The following is a 15,592-nucleotide window of genomic DNA, read 5'->3' as shown; positions in this document are numbered from 1 at the left end:
TCTGAATCCCAAGCACATCTGTAAAATGCAGGTTACTTTATTCAGGATATTAGTTTACTCTGACATGGTAGCTATGCACTTCAGTGTAATGACTGTGGTCATACTAGCTCTATCTTATGATGGTAATTTAGATATATTAACATGTCTGACTTTTACTGACAGCTTATGGAAGTGACGGGGAAGAACCAGGATGAATGCATAGTGGCACTACATGATTGTAATGGGGATGTGAATAGAGCAATCAACATACTGCTGGAAGGAAGTTCAGACACGGTAAGGTTTTACTCCCATGTTAAACTGCTCCTTTTGTTTGATGTGATTTTCAGCTTCTAGAAGGATATTGAGAAAGTCATATTCCAGAAGTTTTCAATTTCCATGTCTCCATTCAATTTCTTTTGGAGGAAATAGAAACTGGGGCAGCTTCTCCATGCATACCTTGGAGAAGGCTGAATCTGGAAAATGTTGTGGGTGTTCAGCTGGTCTATTGCAGAGTTCCTATGCTTTAATTTATATACAGCAGTTTTAACTCTGCAGCAGAACTCAGTGCTCCCTCAGACACAGGCATGTTTCTTGCTACAGGTTTTGTAGTTATTGTGTAGACCCTCCTGAGGCCTGAGACCATCACAAAGGTCAATCTTTGTAAACCCAAGGGCAAGCAGGTATTTTTAAGTTATGCATATTCTGTAGGTGTGGGTTGCCGGTATTGAAGTTGGAGGAGTTATATCCACATCTGCAAGTTGCATTGATAATGTTGCTTATGTTAGGAAAGGATGCAACAAGTAGTTGCTTCTTTAACTGTGTTGCTCATTTGCATGACTTAATTGAAAAACAGGAAGAGGAAACTAAACAGTGTGTATACAACAACAAATAATGTCACTTAAAAAGTTGCATAGGGAAATTTTTTATGCCAAGAGATACTAAGAAAATATGTTTTACTGCAGTTGAAATTTTTGCTTGCTTCAAGGAGAGATTTCTTACATCTTGCCTTCAAATTAGATTGTATCTCATCCAAGTTGAAAAAGTAACCTGGACTTCCTTTCTTGATGCTGAACACTCAGTATTTCCTGTGATTTGTCAGGATGTGTACTCTGGCTTATTGTTAATGAGGAAGTTCACCCCTCACACACCCTTAATCTGGGACATACACTGTTTTGACTGAGGGGGCTTTTTTTCTATCCCCTTTTCATTTTTTACCAGAGTTGAGGTCTTCTAAACACAGAAGTATATGATATTGACAGGCTGGGAGTAGAGGAGAGCATTTCACTTAAATCTGTCTGGGTGATGTGTTGTTTTCTCTCATACTTCTCATATTTGCCATTTTTCAGTTGAAAGCAGTTTTCTGGTTGATAGAGAATATTAAATCCTTTCTTACTTTAACAATTTGTTGTAATTGATCATGACATGGATAAAGTTTTCTGAACTCATTCATCAGCTGCAAGTAAAAATTTATAAATAAAACTCACAGTATTATGAGGCATGACATAGGAAAAGAGAGAGCTCATTTTGCTTTAGTTTTTTGTTAATCTGTCTCTCCTCTGAAGATGGTAAACTAAAATTGAAATGGAAGATATTGTGGAGTGTTTGTTGATGCTAATATGTTCTGCACTTTTGACAAGTCCTTCTTAATCCACTGCTCTCTATAGACAAATTGCAACTTAGAAACAAATATAGAGAACTTGAAGGAGTCAAGGAGGAAGGAGTACTAATTGATGGGTGTGAAGAAATTTATTTTTGAAAGTTTGTGGGCCTCCAGTTAGAAGGATTTAAGGCCATTATACTTGAGAACAGTTTAACCATGGATTTGACGTGAAGTTGTAAGCTGAGGTACTACAAATTCTGAATGCAGATTTCCAAATCTCTTTTTGTAGTCTCACTCTGCTGTGATGCACTTGCAGTTTTTTTAAACTTCATTTGAAAGATGTGTCCATTCAACTGAAGGAATTCAAAGAGCAAGGAGTGATAGTTAAAATGTGTATTTATAGTTTATTTGGTACTCAGCCAATTTTGTCTTAGTCTTTTTTTGTTTGCTTTTGGGGGTTTAAAGCTTGATCTACAAGCTGTAAGTGTGTGACTTTGTCTCTGTAAAGACTGTCTTTTTGCAGCAGTTATAGCAGTCTGGCTTGGGGTAATTAGAGGCTTGTGTATGAGTAGAGAAGGACATGTTTCTTTGCCTAAGACTTGTATTCATTTAACTTCTTAAATCTATTTTATGCTCAGCTGTGTTTTACTTACTAAACCTTTGAAGATAGAATAAAACAGACCTTTCAGATTTTTATTCTTTCCATGTAAGAACAGGACAGCAAGAATTATTCTGTTACAGATTTTTCAGAGGTCAGACCCACTGCTATGATTTGGGTTGCTTCAGACACTGTCAGCTGAATTTGTAGTTAGTTACCTCCCTCACAAAGAGAGAGAGCTCAATGGTTTGTGATGGATCCCCATGCTCAGAGGTAGCACCATCCTCTGTCTTAAAGGACATGCCTGATTTTCTCAAGGCTTTCCTCAAAATTGTATTGTGGGAAAACATGGATCTGATGCTTTCATAGTCATCTTTTTACTGATCCTTCCTAAGTTATTTTAACTCTCACTCAGGGGAGGCTGCTTCTTCTTCAGCTTTACAGCTTATCCAGTTTTGGGTGTTTCCTGAAATGGTCAAATATGTTTTGGCACCAAGCCCATCAGTCAATTAGTGCATTCTGAACTCTAAAAGACTTGGCTCTTCGGTTGTCAGTGCAGGTATCTTTCCTCTGTGAACCACTAGGAATGTTTCAGTGCAGTTACACCAGCTGTGGTAGGTGACGCCATGTGGTACTTACTGGGGGAAGCAGCTTTCTGCCTCACAGATAAAGTGGTGATGTTCAAATGTGTTAGTTTTGTACCTCTGATCAGCTCTGGCTGCACTTCACCAAAGTTGGTTTAGTCTCCTAAACTGGAGGTGAAACTGCAAAGTGATTTCATCTTTCTTTCTCACCAAAGCCACGCCAGAAAATGAAAGAGTAGCCATTCTTTTTCTTCTTATTCTCCCAAAGGAGACCCTGTAACAATGAGTTGGTAAACTGGTTTGTTACCTGCTTTCTTCCTTGTACTGTACTGGCTTCCTAGGCAGCTTGAACTAGCTGGCCATGTCTTGGCTCCTCAGGGCTGCAGAGTTGCTGTTGGTGGAATTGAGAGATAAGACAGAACTTAAAATTACTGATAGACTTTTTTGTTTGATGTAGGTGCCTGTCAGATGTCATACTTCAGTGCTTCACTACAATTTGTATGTGCAAATATTCTGATATTAAATATCTTACTTGAGCTGTAAGCTCCTAAAAATGGGGACATACATGTAAACCTCTCTGCCATGTTAATGATTTGCAAATAATACCTTTTCTTCTTCTTCTTACTTGCTTTGCAGCTATGGCTTAATAGACTAACCATGCAATTGCATAATATATGACTTGCTGAGCTATTCTTGGCAAGTGTTTTAGTCATTTTATTTTCAACTCCTACAGATACTCCTGTGGAGCTGATAACATCCTTGAATTTATTTTAAAGACTGAGTTTAAGATTAAAACAGAAGCCTGATGTTTGGACCTTGATCCTGTGTCTTGTTTAGACATAGATTTTCCTGTGTTTTGCCATGTGTGATGGTCTGTAGCTGTTAAGAGTGGATAGTCTGGCTTGTCAGTTCTCCCAGGTTGTTGTTTTGCCATTCTGTCTTCTGGGGATTAAATTCTAGTGTGCCTGGATGAAAAGTTTTTCTTTTCTGTTTGGGTTTCCCCCCCCACCTTTGGCCATATACTTATTCTCATCAATCTTTTGTTCAATGATACTTGCAAGGGTTTTTTGGTTTTTTTTTTTTCATTTCCCTGGGAGAAAAAGATAGCTTTGTTCATGTTCCCATGCTAGATTTATGGATGTATTTGAGAGGAAAACTGTTGCTTGCTTTACAGATGTTCTGTGTTACAATAGTATCCAGTCTTCCTTGAACTAGTAGAAGTCCGTGATACCCAGAAATATTTGGGGTTCTCATATTCCCTAAGACAATCAAAATTAAAAAAATGTTTCTTTCTCTCATCTCTTTGCAAAAATACATAGCCTGTCTTTTCATTTGTATTAGTGTAGTTTGCAATATATGACATTATGCAAATACCTGTTTTTTTTCCATGAACTGGAGGGGTGTGGGGTAGAAAGTGTGCATTGAGAAGTGTCTCTTCCTTTTTGACTTTTGTGTCTAATTCTGTTCTACCCAAATAGACTTCTTGGGAGACTGTAGGGGGAAAGAAGAAAAGCCTTGGAAAGGAAGGCTCAGAAAACAAAGAGAACAGAGAGAAACGAGGGGACAGAGAAGTGAGTCGCGGACGGGGAAGTTCCAACAGACGGGGAAGAGGAGGCAGCCGTGGACGAGAGTGTACGTATAGGGATTAATTTTTAAAGATTGAGATGCTTTTCTTGCAGCTGGAACTGACTGAGCTAAGAGTGAGTGCTTAATGGAGCAAATCCGTCCGACTATAGCTCAGCGTTGAAGGGATCATAACTTGTTTGTGCCACAGGTATGCTTGATCTATGTGACTTGGTTTTGGGATGGTCTGTACTTGTTCAGAGACACTCAGTTTAATATAAGTCTCTGTTCTTGTTTGATGAATTGATCTTGTACAAATTGCTGTTCTTCATGTAAGTTTTAGAATTGAGTCTTTGTAAGTCTGCTTGAGAACAAGTATGTCGCTGCACAGCTGATACACTTTTTTGTTTCTTTTAATGAAAAAATTATCCAGCTTTGACTCCATCTCCTTTTATGAGTGGGAGAACCTGAAGATGTTCTCATCTTCTCATAAGGGGAATGAAAACACTGGGATGATTATTAATCTCTAAATGTATTTCTCACATAAATCAACCAAAGGTGAGTTTCTGCAACAGAGAAAATTCGTTGTTAGTTGAAACATTGAAAGCTTTGCTACAGTTGCAATAATAGATAGTATGAAAGCAAACTGATGTTTCCAAGTTAGATAGAGGCACAATAGATCACCAAGTTAGATAGAGTCACAATAGATCACCAAGTTAGATAGAGTCACAATAGATCATGATTGGATACATGTTTCTTTTTTTAGCTAAGTTTTGTCAGCATTCTTAAAGCTGTGCGCATTGTTGGTATTGGCTATTTGCCACACTGATAGATGAGAAAAGAAATCAGAATGGATACAATGTGTTTAGCTTTGCACTTATAAGCAGGAAAAACATTTGCAATATTAGCCAACTGATGTTATTCATAATTGGAAGATATTCAACTATTGTGCCAATATAGATGTTGTGAATTTTTGTAGGATAAAGTCAAGATGAAAAAATGTTAATAAAACGTGGAGCTGGACTTGGAAAAGTATAAATTAAATGAATCAAAATGAAAGCAAAGGGCAATTATTTTTTACCAGAGACAGATGCTGCTCTTGTCATTTTCAAACTGGGATTAAAGAAATTGCATATTGTTATCAAATCTTGGTATTTTCTTCCCAACTTTATGTCCAAGTATTTTTGGTTTTGTTATTACCATTAGGAGAAAATCAGTACAAAGCCTCAGCAGTGAGTGTTTCAAGAGGCAAGTTTTGTTGGGGTTTTTTTTCTCCTTCAAGTAGCCAGCCGTATTTCAAAGCACCTTGTCAGGAGCTTCCCACAAAACACTTAGGTTGCAGACCTTTTTTAGTGCCTTACCTTCACCCAGTCATCATCCCTCTACTTTAAATAAGAGGAGAAGTCTGTTTCTGTGCTTCCACAGAGATGCAGTATGGGCAGAAAGGAGAAGAGTTGATGCTGGTTATCCTTTATTTTTTCACTGTTGTCAACCAGTGCATTATCTAGGAAACACAGAATGAGGCAGCTGTGTTTCCTATGTCATTAAACAGTGTAGGCTCCAGAACATGGCACTTGTAGAGGTTTGTCTACTGAGGGACCTTTCCTTCTGTATTTTGCTTCCTAATAGTACAAAGGAAATATAACTTGCTTCTAGCAAGGCCTCAAAGAAGAGGGGAGATTGAGATTTGTTGACCATCCCACTTAAAAATTTTGCCTTTTGTTTTGAGGGGTTCAGGTTAAGCAAACGGCTGTATTGTCTCAAGTAGCAGTCTCTAATGCTTCTCTTAAGCTGTCCTCTCTCCACAGTTAGAGCTGAAGAGAATGGAGTGGACAACAATCAAGGAGACAGGCCTTCAGACCGTGGGAAACGTGGCCGTGGGAGAGGTGAGATGGTGGCATTGTTGTGGGACTGGCACTGCTTTCATGTCCTGAAATGGAACTCTCCCATTTGTTTCTTTAAATGGTTCTTCTTAAGCATTCTGTGTTTATCCTTTGATTCCATACGCACTTCAACCACCTTGTACTTGGGTACATCCTACTCCCTACCCTTTATCATATCTTGGTCTTGGAACAAATTAAAAAAAATTGACAGAGATCACCTCTATGGTAATTTCCTGTGTGACAGACTGCTGTGCACTGGCTGTGGAGAGTTGTTTTCCCAGACTGACTCATGCCAGCTTCCTGTGAGTGGGAGTGTGCTCACTCAGGGTTCCTCAAGATGTTCTTCAACAGCAGGAGAGCACAAGATTCCATCTGTATGGCTCTTGGGGAAGGATTTGATGTATACTTGTACCGTTTCTTTGGGGTGGCTCTGGTTGTCAGGCTTGCCTTCTGCTTTTGGTAGCCAATCAGAGAAAGAACAAGCCACCTTAGAGACATTTTGCTATGAAAAGGAATTCAACATGGAAGAGTTGATGAGAACTGTGGAGAAGGAATACTGTGGAGTTTTAGGTACAGCTCCAATCGTGTCATGTGGAAGAGGTGGTATAATGGATTGGATGTGGAATCAGGTGATGTGTATTTGAACTGGATTTTCACTGTTTGGGGTTGATAGAGGCTTGTTTTTCCTTAAAGTCGGAAGAATGAAAATAAGTAATCCACGTATGGTGCAGATTATGGGTGGACGAGTGTATTAAATAAGTTAAATTGACAAAATGTATAGCATAGCAGAACTAATGTACTTAGTAAGTACTGTCTGACTCAAGAAAAATTCTACCTTCAAAGGACTCCTTTCTCTTTGGAATGTTGGGTAACAAGGCATTCAGAGACAGGTGCATCCAACTTCATTGTCTCCAGATCTGCATCTTGAAGGTGTGCAAAGATGCAAAGAAGTAACTTCCAAAGGTTTGCATGTGAGAGTGCCTGTGAATCAGCAAAAACCCAATGGTGTGTGCAGAGAAGTAGCCCTGCAGGGCAAGGTATGATATAGTTCACAGCTATAATTTTTGGTATGTTAACAGTTTACATTTCAGTGGATAGAATGTAAGTCTTGCAGTTACTTATTTTATAAAATAATTCTTTATTTTCAGATTATAAGTATAAAAGTAGGACTTTTAAAAATGTTTCAGTAAAACTTAGAGATTAATTTCAAATGCAGTGTTTTTTTGCTTTAACCTTACAAATCATACACTGCTTTTGTTGTCAAAGCTGTAGCTTTCCAGATGAGTATCATGTATCTCAAACTTCATAATCAGATCAAGCTGACCTGTCTAACTGAAGAAATAGAAACTTCAAAGAGTTTCTGTCCACTAGCTTTGTGTGCATAGTATTAACTATATGTCTCTACCAAATATTTTAGACTGTACTGTGAGCAAAGTGTCTGTGATAAACCTGTTGGCCAACTATAGGATCATTATATTACAAGTGTGTGTATTCCATGGCAGGAAATACCTAATTAATTTTACAATGCAAACTCTTGAAATCTTCAGAGAGTTTTAGAAATCTGTGTAATTCAGTTGCTATCATTTCAGGGATACGTGGTCTTCTTTCTTTGGATATTAGTAGAAATAATAATAAAAAGCTTCCTTCCAATTCATTCTGTAGTCTTGCTTTTCTGTTACACAGAATAGTCAAATGAGAGATAACATACTTCAGCTGAAAGTAAACAGATTGCTGGCAATCACCACAAAACCCATTTTTAGAAATGTTTCATGCAGTGTGTTTGTAGAAATCCAGTGTAGGCACTGGATAGGAAATGAGGGGTCAGGTAATTATCTGAGAAGCACACTCTCTATTTTAAGCTACCTTCTCAGGCATGAGTTATCTTACTGGCTGCCTTCTAGGAGATTTGCTGGGCCATCATATGTATTACCGTTTCATGGTACAAAAATGTAATTTAAAGAAATTATAAACGGCTGAAAATAGCTAAAACAGGATTGACACAGAGGCAATAGCGTGCTGTTTACTGAGAGGGAAAAACCCTTATACTGAATATTTGATATTTGGTGTAAGGCACTAGTTTTATCTGGCAGTAGATCTTTCATTAATGACCGTGTCATGTTCCTTGTAACTTCATAGGGTAGTAGGTAAACAGAATGCAAACACCATTGTGTGCTGGTATGCAGGGCGTCAGGGATTTGAAGCATATACAAATTATTGACTGATCAACAGAATGCAAAAATATATCACAGTGTGTGCAACAGGACACGTGTCAGCTGTAATTGCTCTAAGCTAAATCTTTGCTTGTTAAACTGACTTGCAAACTTTGTATTGAAGTCAGGGAATATTTTGTTTTAAGATGCCTTCTCATCTGTGCTTTTCAGAACCAAATTTCTTGTGTGAGCTTAATGTAAGAAATACTGTAATGGTGATGAGCAATAATTGCATCAAAGTGATTATATTTGTCAATATAGCAAGCATTTGCGACTGTCTAGAATGGAATCTCCTGAGGAAATTAAAGAGGCACATGGTTATGGTTTAGGATTATCAGCTGTAGAAACATTTTCTTATTTGTGTTTTAAGCAGCTGCACTGTTGTATACAAGTTGACAAACTTTACCAGCACAGGTTGTTTTTAAGCTGCTGTTTTTTTAAGGTTCTTGCATCTTCAATTTTAAGTGCAGTTCTAATTCTCCCAGTTCCTCTACTTCATTTTGAAAAGGATGCAGAGAAAAAAAAGGGGTGTAGAGCTAGAAAAGGCTTTTGAAGGTACTGGGAAGTCTGCAGTTCTATGGTGTGATGAACAAGTAGTCTAGGATTTTCTGCCTGTGAGAGAGGACTGAGTGGGTGTATGGTAGAGCTCTGTTAAACTTCTGTGGGGGCATTGATTGATCATGCCAAGCAAGTATGCAAAGGAGAGAATATGAAATGAGATCAGCAGGTTAGAGCTTCAAGATGAACTTAGAATTTGTTCTTCATACATGAAGTGAACCTGAGGAACTCCTTTCAGTAACATGATGTGGTGCAGAAAATATATACATTGAAAGACTTGAAAATTTCATCCTAAAAAAGAACCACAGGCAAGAAAAAGAAAAACCACCAAAGATTTTGTTGTATGTAAGTTATCTTTGACTAAGGAAGTCAAAGCCACAAATAGCTGAAGACCAGGAAAGCATCCAAAGAAACTGCACTGTGATTTCAGTTTATGTGCTCTTCCCTGGATATCTAATTGACCATGGCTTATAAAGAAATAACAGGTAGGTGGGCTTTTGGGCTTTTTTTTCAATTCAGCCTAGAAATTGTTATAGACTCATGTATAGTAATTCTTCTGGTTTGCAAAGGCAAGATAGATTTGTTGATTGCACTTCTGTTTATCTCTTTGCTTTGTTATTCCAGAACAACATGAGCATGCCCTAAATGTGGGTTCCAACAGAGATTTTATCCAACAAAATAGATGTAAAAAGGAGAGGAAAAAATGCTATGTTTTAATTTCAACTCTTGTTTTGTCTACTGGCTGTATAGGAAAATAAAACAGCTTATCCTTTTCATAGGTATCTGACTATAGTCCAGTTTGTATTCTTGATCTCTTTTGATTGTTTTTAACATAAGAAGTATGCTGTCCTTGAACAAATTGAGTTTGTATATCAAGAATTGCATTTATAAACATTCCCTTGGTTTAAAAGCTTAGCCCAGTTGGCATAGGATATGTCTTGGATTTTTTTGCCAGAACTAAGGAGAATGTTGTTTTTTTCCAAAACATGAATGTGGAGCAGACCTTCTGGAAGTCAAAATTTGCAGTTTGTTTAGTTTTGCTGTGGCTCATTCTGCATTAGTTAAGAAACTCTGTCATGTACTTTTTTATTTAGGTTATCATAGTTGTAACTATGTTTTCCTTTAAGTCCTTAAAGTCACCTGTTTTCCTTTAAATGTAATTTTAGAGCTGAAAGTTTTCAGCATGAATTGTAAAAATGCTTTCTAGAGTAAATGCAGTATATGAAACTGATTAATTGATTCTAGCTTTATGATGACTAATAAAGACAAAAGTAATTTGAATTATTAAATCCAACTTGGGTGTTTGTTTGTACATGGAGTACCTAGAATACAAAGTTTCTGCACTTCACCTCCTTACCTCTTAAGGCTTGATAAGCCTCTGTCAACTTGATTCTGCTGGGAGGATGTCACTGCCAAAGCAGAGACCAGGGCAGTTAATTTACTGTTTAGTCAAAGATAAGCACAACTTTATAGTGTTGCTTGCCCTTCCAGTCTGCATTTCCTTTTTCTTGCAGCTGTTCTTAAGGCCATTTCTTAATCTTGAAGTAACTTCCTCTAATTTAAACCCTGAAAATCTGAGTTTTGAAATAAAGCATCTGTGTTGCAGTGGAAGGATTTATTTCAGCAGACTTGATTTTCTGCAGAATAGGTTATTAATTTAATGGGCTAGTCCCATCTGAGTTGTGCTTCTGCACACCTTTCTCGTGCTGCCATGAAGTGTACATTTGCTTTGGGGGAGGAAATGTTGTGGAAAGCAATTCTTGCCATGCATGGACGGTACCAGAGTGGAGAAGTGATTGTGATGAATTTTTTGACCTCCTGGTGGGTTTTAGTGAAAACAGAACAACTTGCCTCCTGCCTCGGTTGGGTATAAGTATTGACCTTTCTAGAATTCATTCAGGAGAAGAAAAATGCAAAGAGTAAGGCAGCAAGTGACAGTAGTAGGAGATTCCTCTGGGAGGTACAGAGGTGACATGTTATGCATTCTAGAGAGGTGAACTGCTTACCAGGGGCTCTTATCTCGGCCTGGTAGCTGAGACTGCCAGGCTTCTTGCAGTCCACTGACTGTTACTTCCTACTGTTGTTTCATGTAGGCACAAGGGGTACAGCCAGGAGCAGTCTGAACAGCATCAAGGGGGGGATTACAGAGCCCTGGGTCTGGCCAAAAGGCACTCTGGAGCAGATAGTTTTTCATTCATCCTCCCAGTCAAAAACAAAGGGGGTCGAAAGGGCCCCTTGTATTTGGAGAATCAGCAGGTGATTATAGCCCTTGTGCCACAGCAGGGGATTTAATTTCTTAGACCAAGGGACTCTCTTTGAGAAACCTGGTCTTCTCAGGACTGATGTGTTCCATCTGTCAGGAAAGAGGACAAGCCATCTTTGGTCATCCTGGCTTCATGGAAGGGCAAGTTGTGCCTGACCTGGTGTCCTTGTGTGATGGAGTAATTGTAACAGTCAACAAGGAAGGGCTGGCATCATCTATCTGGACCTCTGTAAGGCCTTTGACATGTCACAATGACATCCTTATCTCTACACTAGAGAGAGGGATTTGAAAGGTGAACTTTTTGGTGGATAAAGAATTGGCCTCATCCAGTTAGTTGGGTGCATCCAGTTAGTTGTAGTCAATGGTTCTATGTCCAGATGGAGGCTGGTGACAGGTCATGTCCCTCAGGGCACACAACACATCAAGCTCACTGCCATAGCCTTCAGAAGAGCAGACTTTGTCCTCTTCAAGGATCTGCTTGGTAGAGTGCCATGGGATAGAACCCCAGAGGGAAGTGGGGCCCAGGAAAGCATGTTCATATTTAAGGATTCCTTCTTCCAAGTTTGGGAGCAGTGCGTCCCAGCTAAAATAAAGACAAAAACTACCCCAACTGCAGGGATGAAAAAGAGCTCCTGGACAAACTCAAATACAAAAACAAAGCCTAGGTAAGGAGGAAACAAATGAATGTAGCCTGGGAGGAAGAGAGAAATGAGATTGTCTGAGCTGCCAGGGTTGTGGTTGGGAATGCTAAAGTTGTACTGTTGGTGATAAAAGGAAGACAAGGGAAAAAGTGGACCCTCTCTGTAAGAAAACAGGAGACCTGGCTAACTGGGACATGGAGAAGATGGAGGTACTTAATGACTTTTTTTGCCTTGGTCTTCTCCCACAAGATTTCTAACCATATGAATTACAGAAGGTAAAGGCAGGGGCTGGGAGAATGAATAACCATCCACTGTAGGAGAGGATCAGGTCTGAGACTTTTTGAGGAATCTGAAAGTGCACATGTCCGCGGGGCCTGACAAGATACATCTGTTGGGTCCCCAGGGAACTGGAAGAGGAAGTGGCTAAGCCACCATCCATGCTATTTGAGTTCCCACTGACGAAAAAAAGGGAAGCATAACCTCTATTTTAAAAAGGGAAGGAAGGCAGACCTGGGGAGCTACAGGTCAGGGAGTTTCACATCTGTGCCTGGCGAGATCCTGGAGCAGATCCTCCTGGAAGTTAAGGGACTTGGAAAGTGTGAGGTGATAGGTGACATGCAAATTAAACCTCACAAAATAAAAGAGGCGGGCAACATGGTCGCTGTAGACAGCAGGGGTTTTTGGTGTCTTGGTGTAAAGGTTTTCTGGCATTTATCAAGGTGGGAACTGGTTTGAAGAGCTGATGCAAAAGTGAACCTATGCCATTTCCTGGTAGTTGTTTGTTGCTCTCTCACTGGAAAGTGCAAAACTCAGTGTGCAAAAGAGCAGAGCTGGTGAGGAAGATCACAGTCATAGTAGTTCTAATTTAAATGTCTTTAAATTACTGTGGGATTGCATGCTTAGTATTTGGGTTCCTGCTGTGAATTCTGAAAGCTTCATTTGCTCACTGACTCTTTAGTTGCTGTTAAAAAGCATAAAGTTTGTAGATACCGTGTGGGCATTCACAGTTGTTTCTTTGTCTTAAAAGACTGTACCTTCTGTTTTAAGGCCATTTTTAAATTTTGACAGCTGAGAGAAGTAGCTTTCTTGGCATGAGAATTTAAGGATTTATTAGTTGTGTGGTTGTGTCAAAGAGAATATTAGCCCTTTCCACTGGCATCTTGCACTAGTGACCATGATGTATGAGATCCTGTGTCTGAGTTAGGTGATATTGCAGTGGTGAACATTCACTGTCCCATATTTTGAGTTAATTTTTCATATGTTTTCTAGCTTTGAATTTAGTAATTTGGTACTCCCTTTTGCCTTCATTAGAAAGGTTCTTTTGCATTTGCTGATAGAGCTTAATTCCAGTTTTGACTGAAAGTGTAGACACAGCATTAAGAAGTTAAAGGAATCCACTTGAAATTTAAGTACAGAATTATCTTTCAAAATGATCTGGTATAAAAAATGCCTTGCTGGCTGGTAGTCTAAGACTGTGTATGGAACTTCAGGAACAGCACTTTTTCTTTTTCACAATTTATAAAACTGTAGCTTATTGATGTTTTTAGTCAATAGTTTATTGTGCCCATTATGGGAACATATCTTAAGTATGCCTGGCTTGCTAAAACATCACCTTCTCTTTAGTGTGCTAAGGTAGTTCCTTCAGCCCATTGCACTTGAGATACTGGGGTGACTTACCTCTTCTTGCAAAATCTATACCTTCTTTCATCACAGCTATTTCAATTAACTCTCTGTACCTTATGTCTGTCTCACTCAAAACTGTTTCTGGTTGACTGTTTCTGTGTTTTGCAGCTCCCAGTTGGACTTGTACTTCAGACTGTCAGAAAACTGTTGATCTTGCTTCTGCACAATTTCTGTAAATGGTGTTTAATGCTCTATTGATAACAATTGAAAGTAATTTTATTACATGATGGCCCCTACCATATCCCCAGGTAAACTTGTGTAGCTGGTTCTGCTCTTAAAAAAACTTACTGGACAGAAAGGTAATCCAGAGTGCTCTGATTTTGGCAGAGGATAGCAGAAGAGTAGATAGGCTGAGCAACAAGGTTCAGCGGCCAGGTTGGAGGCAGTTGGGTATTGAGGCACGTTGTTTATGGCAAAAAACACATGGGTAAAGAAGGTAAAGAAAGGTGGCAAATGCCAGGTTGCAGCAGTTGTTGTTTCTTTCATAACCTCTGTCTGCCTTCTCTCCAGCTGGTTGTGAAGAGAGCAAAGAAGGGAAGATAATGTAGAGATAACAAAGCTGGTCAGTGTCAGACTAAAGCTATTCTCTGTTCTTATCCCAACAAAATGCTGTGTTTTGCTGGATGGGAATCTTTCCTCTACTTTGATGCTTCTAAGAAATCTTGAAAAAGTATGTCCAGAAATGTGTTTTGTCACTTCAACAATGAACTGGGGTAAGGGGAATAATGAGTGGTGAGAGCAAGAAACAGAAAGTCATTAAAGTAGAACTTTCATAAACTGTTGTTATATGTTCTGGAGGTACTGCTCTTGCTCAGTTTGGGTGGTCTCCCAATTAAAGTAAGAAGTAATTCTGATCCAGCTTTGAGCATGCCATCATGGGTTGTTCTGATCTATGCGCATCAGTGTTTTGGTGATTTAGGATTATAATTTTTGTGTACTCTGGTAAATTTGTAGTTGCTTGGTGACTTATAATTGCCACATAATTTTGTCATTAAAATAAACATTGTTTTTGTTCTCTGAGCGCAGCTCTTGACCTTCTTCTGTTCTTGTAATACAAAATAATATTCTTACTCGTCCTTAAAAAAATCTGAACAAACTGAGTAAGCCTTACATAAAACCCGTAAAAAGGTGGGGAAAGAAATCTATGCACAAATATATTGCATATAAGAAATATTTGGTAACCCTTTTTGTAGACATGTGCTTTGTGTATTGTTGTATTCTAGCACAAAATTTTTCATGCCTTGTTGACAATATAGTGTTTGCAAAACTTAAGCTATCAATTGTATCAAGAAGCTCATAAACTGAGGCTGGTAATCAAAATTTGAGAAAACAAATACTTGTTTTTGTTAAAACAAATAAATATTTTAGTGGATGATAACAAGGAAGATGAGTTATTTAATTTAGGTATTTTCCTGTCAGTAACTGTGATGAAGGGTGAGGCAGAAGGAATGTGTGATCAGAGACTGGCAAAAGCACAGGAGGGTGGACAGGTGGTCAAAGTCAGAGAAGGAAACAAATGGAGTATTTCAACTTTTTCCTCACAGATAAGGAGTGACAGAGAATTGCTTGAGAAATCAGGATACTCAGGGAGGCTGGGGTTTTAGAGCATCTTAGGCAAGAATGAAACAATGCAGAAAAAACTTTGAACGATGTCTGATAAGTTAGCAATAGTGTTTGGGATGATTGTTTAGGTAATTTCTTTTAATGGCATTTGGAGCTACTTCATGAGACACAGAAAAGATGGCAGATAATTGAAGATCCTACTGAAATGTGGGATCTTAGATGAACCAAGGCTTATTCGAGTGTGTTAGGGAAGCAAATTTGGTGTGGGAATTTGGGAAGTAAATTATATTTAACTTCAACTATGGTAGTTTTGTTCAACTGTGGCATTCTTTAATGTGACAGACTAGTGACTGGTGGCTCCTCTGCTGTTGCTGTTAAATGGTGTTTTCTCTCCTAGGGTTTGGACGTGGCAGAGGGAGAGGAGCGGGGAGGTTTTCAGCCCAAGGCATGGGGTAAGAAACATGCAG

At 38.8% G+C, this 15,592-nt stretch overlaps 1 protein-coding gene across 18 annotated transcripts in view; it reads left to right on the top strand.

The window, feature by feature from the left end:
* Window positions 1–15,592, top strand: part of UBAP2 (ubiquitin associated protein 2) — a 192,464-nt gene that overhangs the window by 27,818 nt on the left and 149,054 nt on the right. For 15 of the 18 annotated variants that reach the window (XM_064403333.1, XM_064403331.1, XM_064403332.1 and 12 more), the window contains 4 exons: window positions 163–273; window positions 4,240–4,393; window positions 6,133–6,210; window positions 15,523–15,577. In XM_064403333.1, the coding sequence (XP_064259403.1) occupies window positions 163–273; window positions 4,240–4,393; window positions 6,133–6,210; window positions 15,523–15,577 (398 nt within the window). The other 3 variants (XM_064403339.1, XM_064403337.1, XM_064403341.1) reach the window with 2 other exon arrangements.

This window comes from Passer domesticus, chromosome Z, assembly GCF_036417665.1.
Source record: "Passer domesticus isolate bPasDom1 chromosome Z, bPasDom1.hap1, whole genome shotgun sequence".
NCBI classification, from domain to species: domain Eukaryota; kingdom Metazoa; phylum Chordata; class Aves; order Passeriformes; family Passeridae; genus Passer; species Passer domesticus.
Note: the sequence above shows the minus strand (reverse complement) of the source record. Positions and strands in the feature narration are given on the sequence as shown.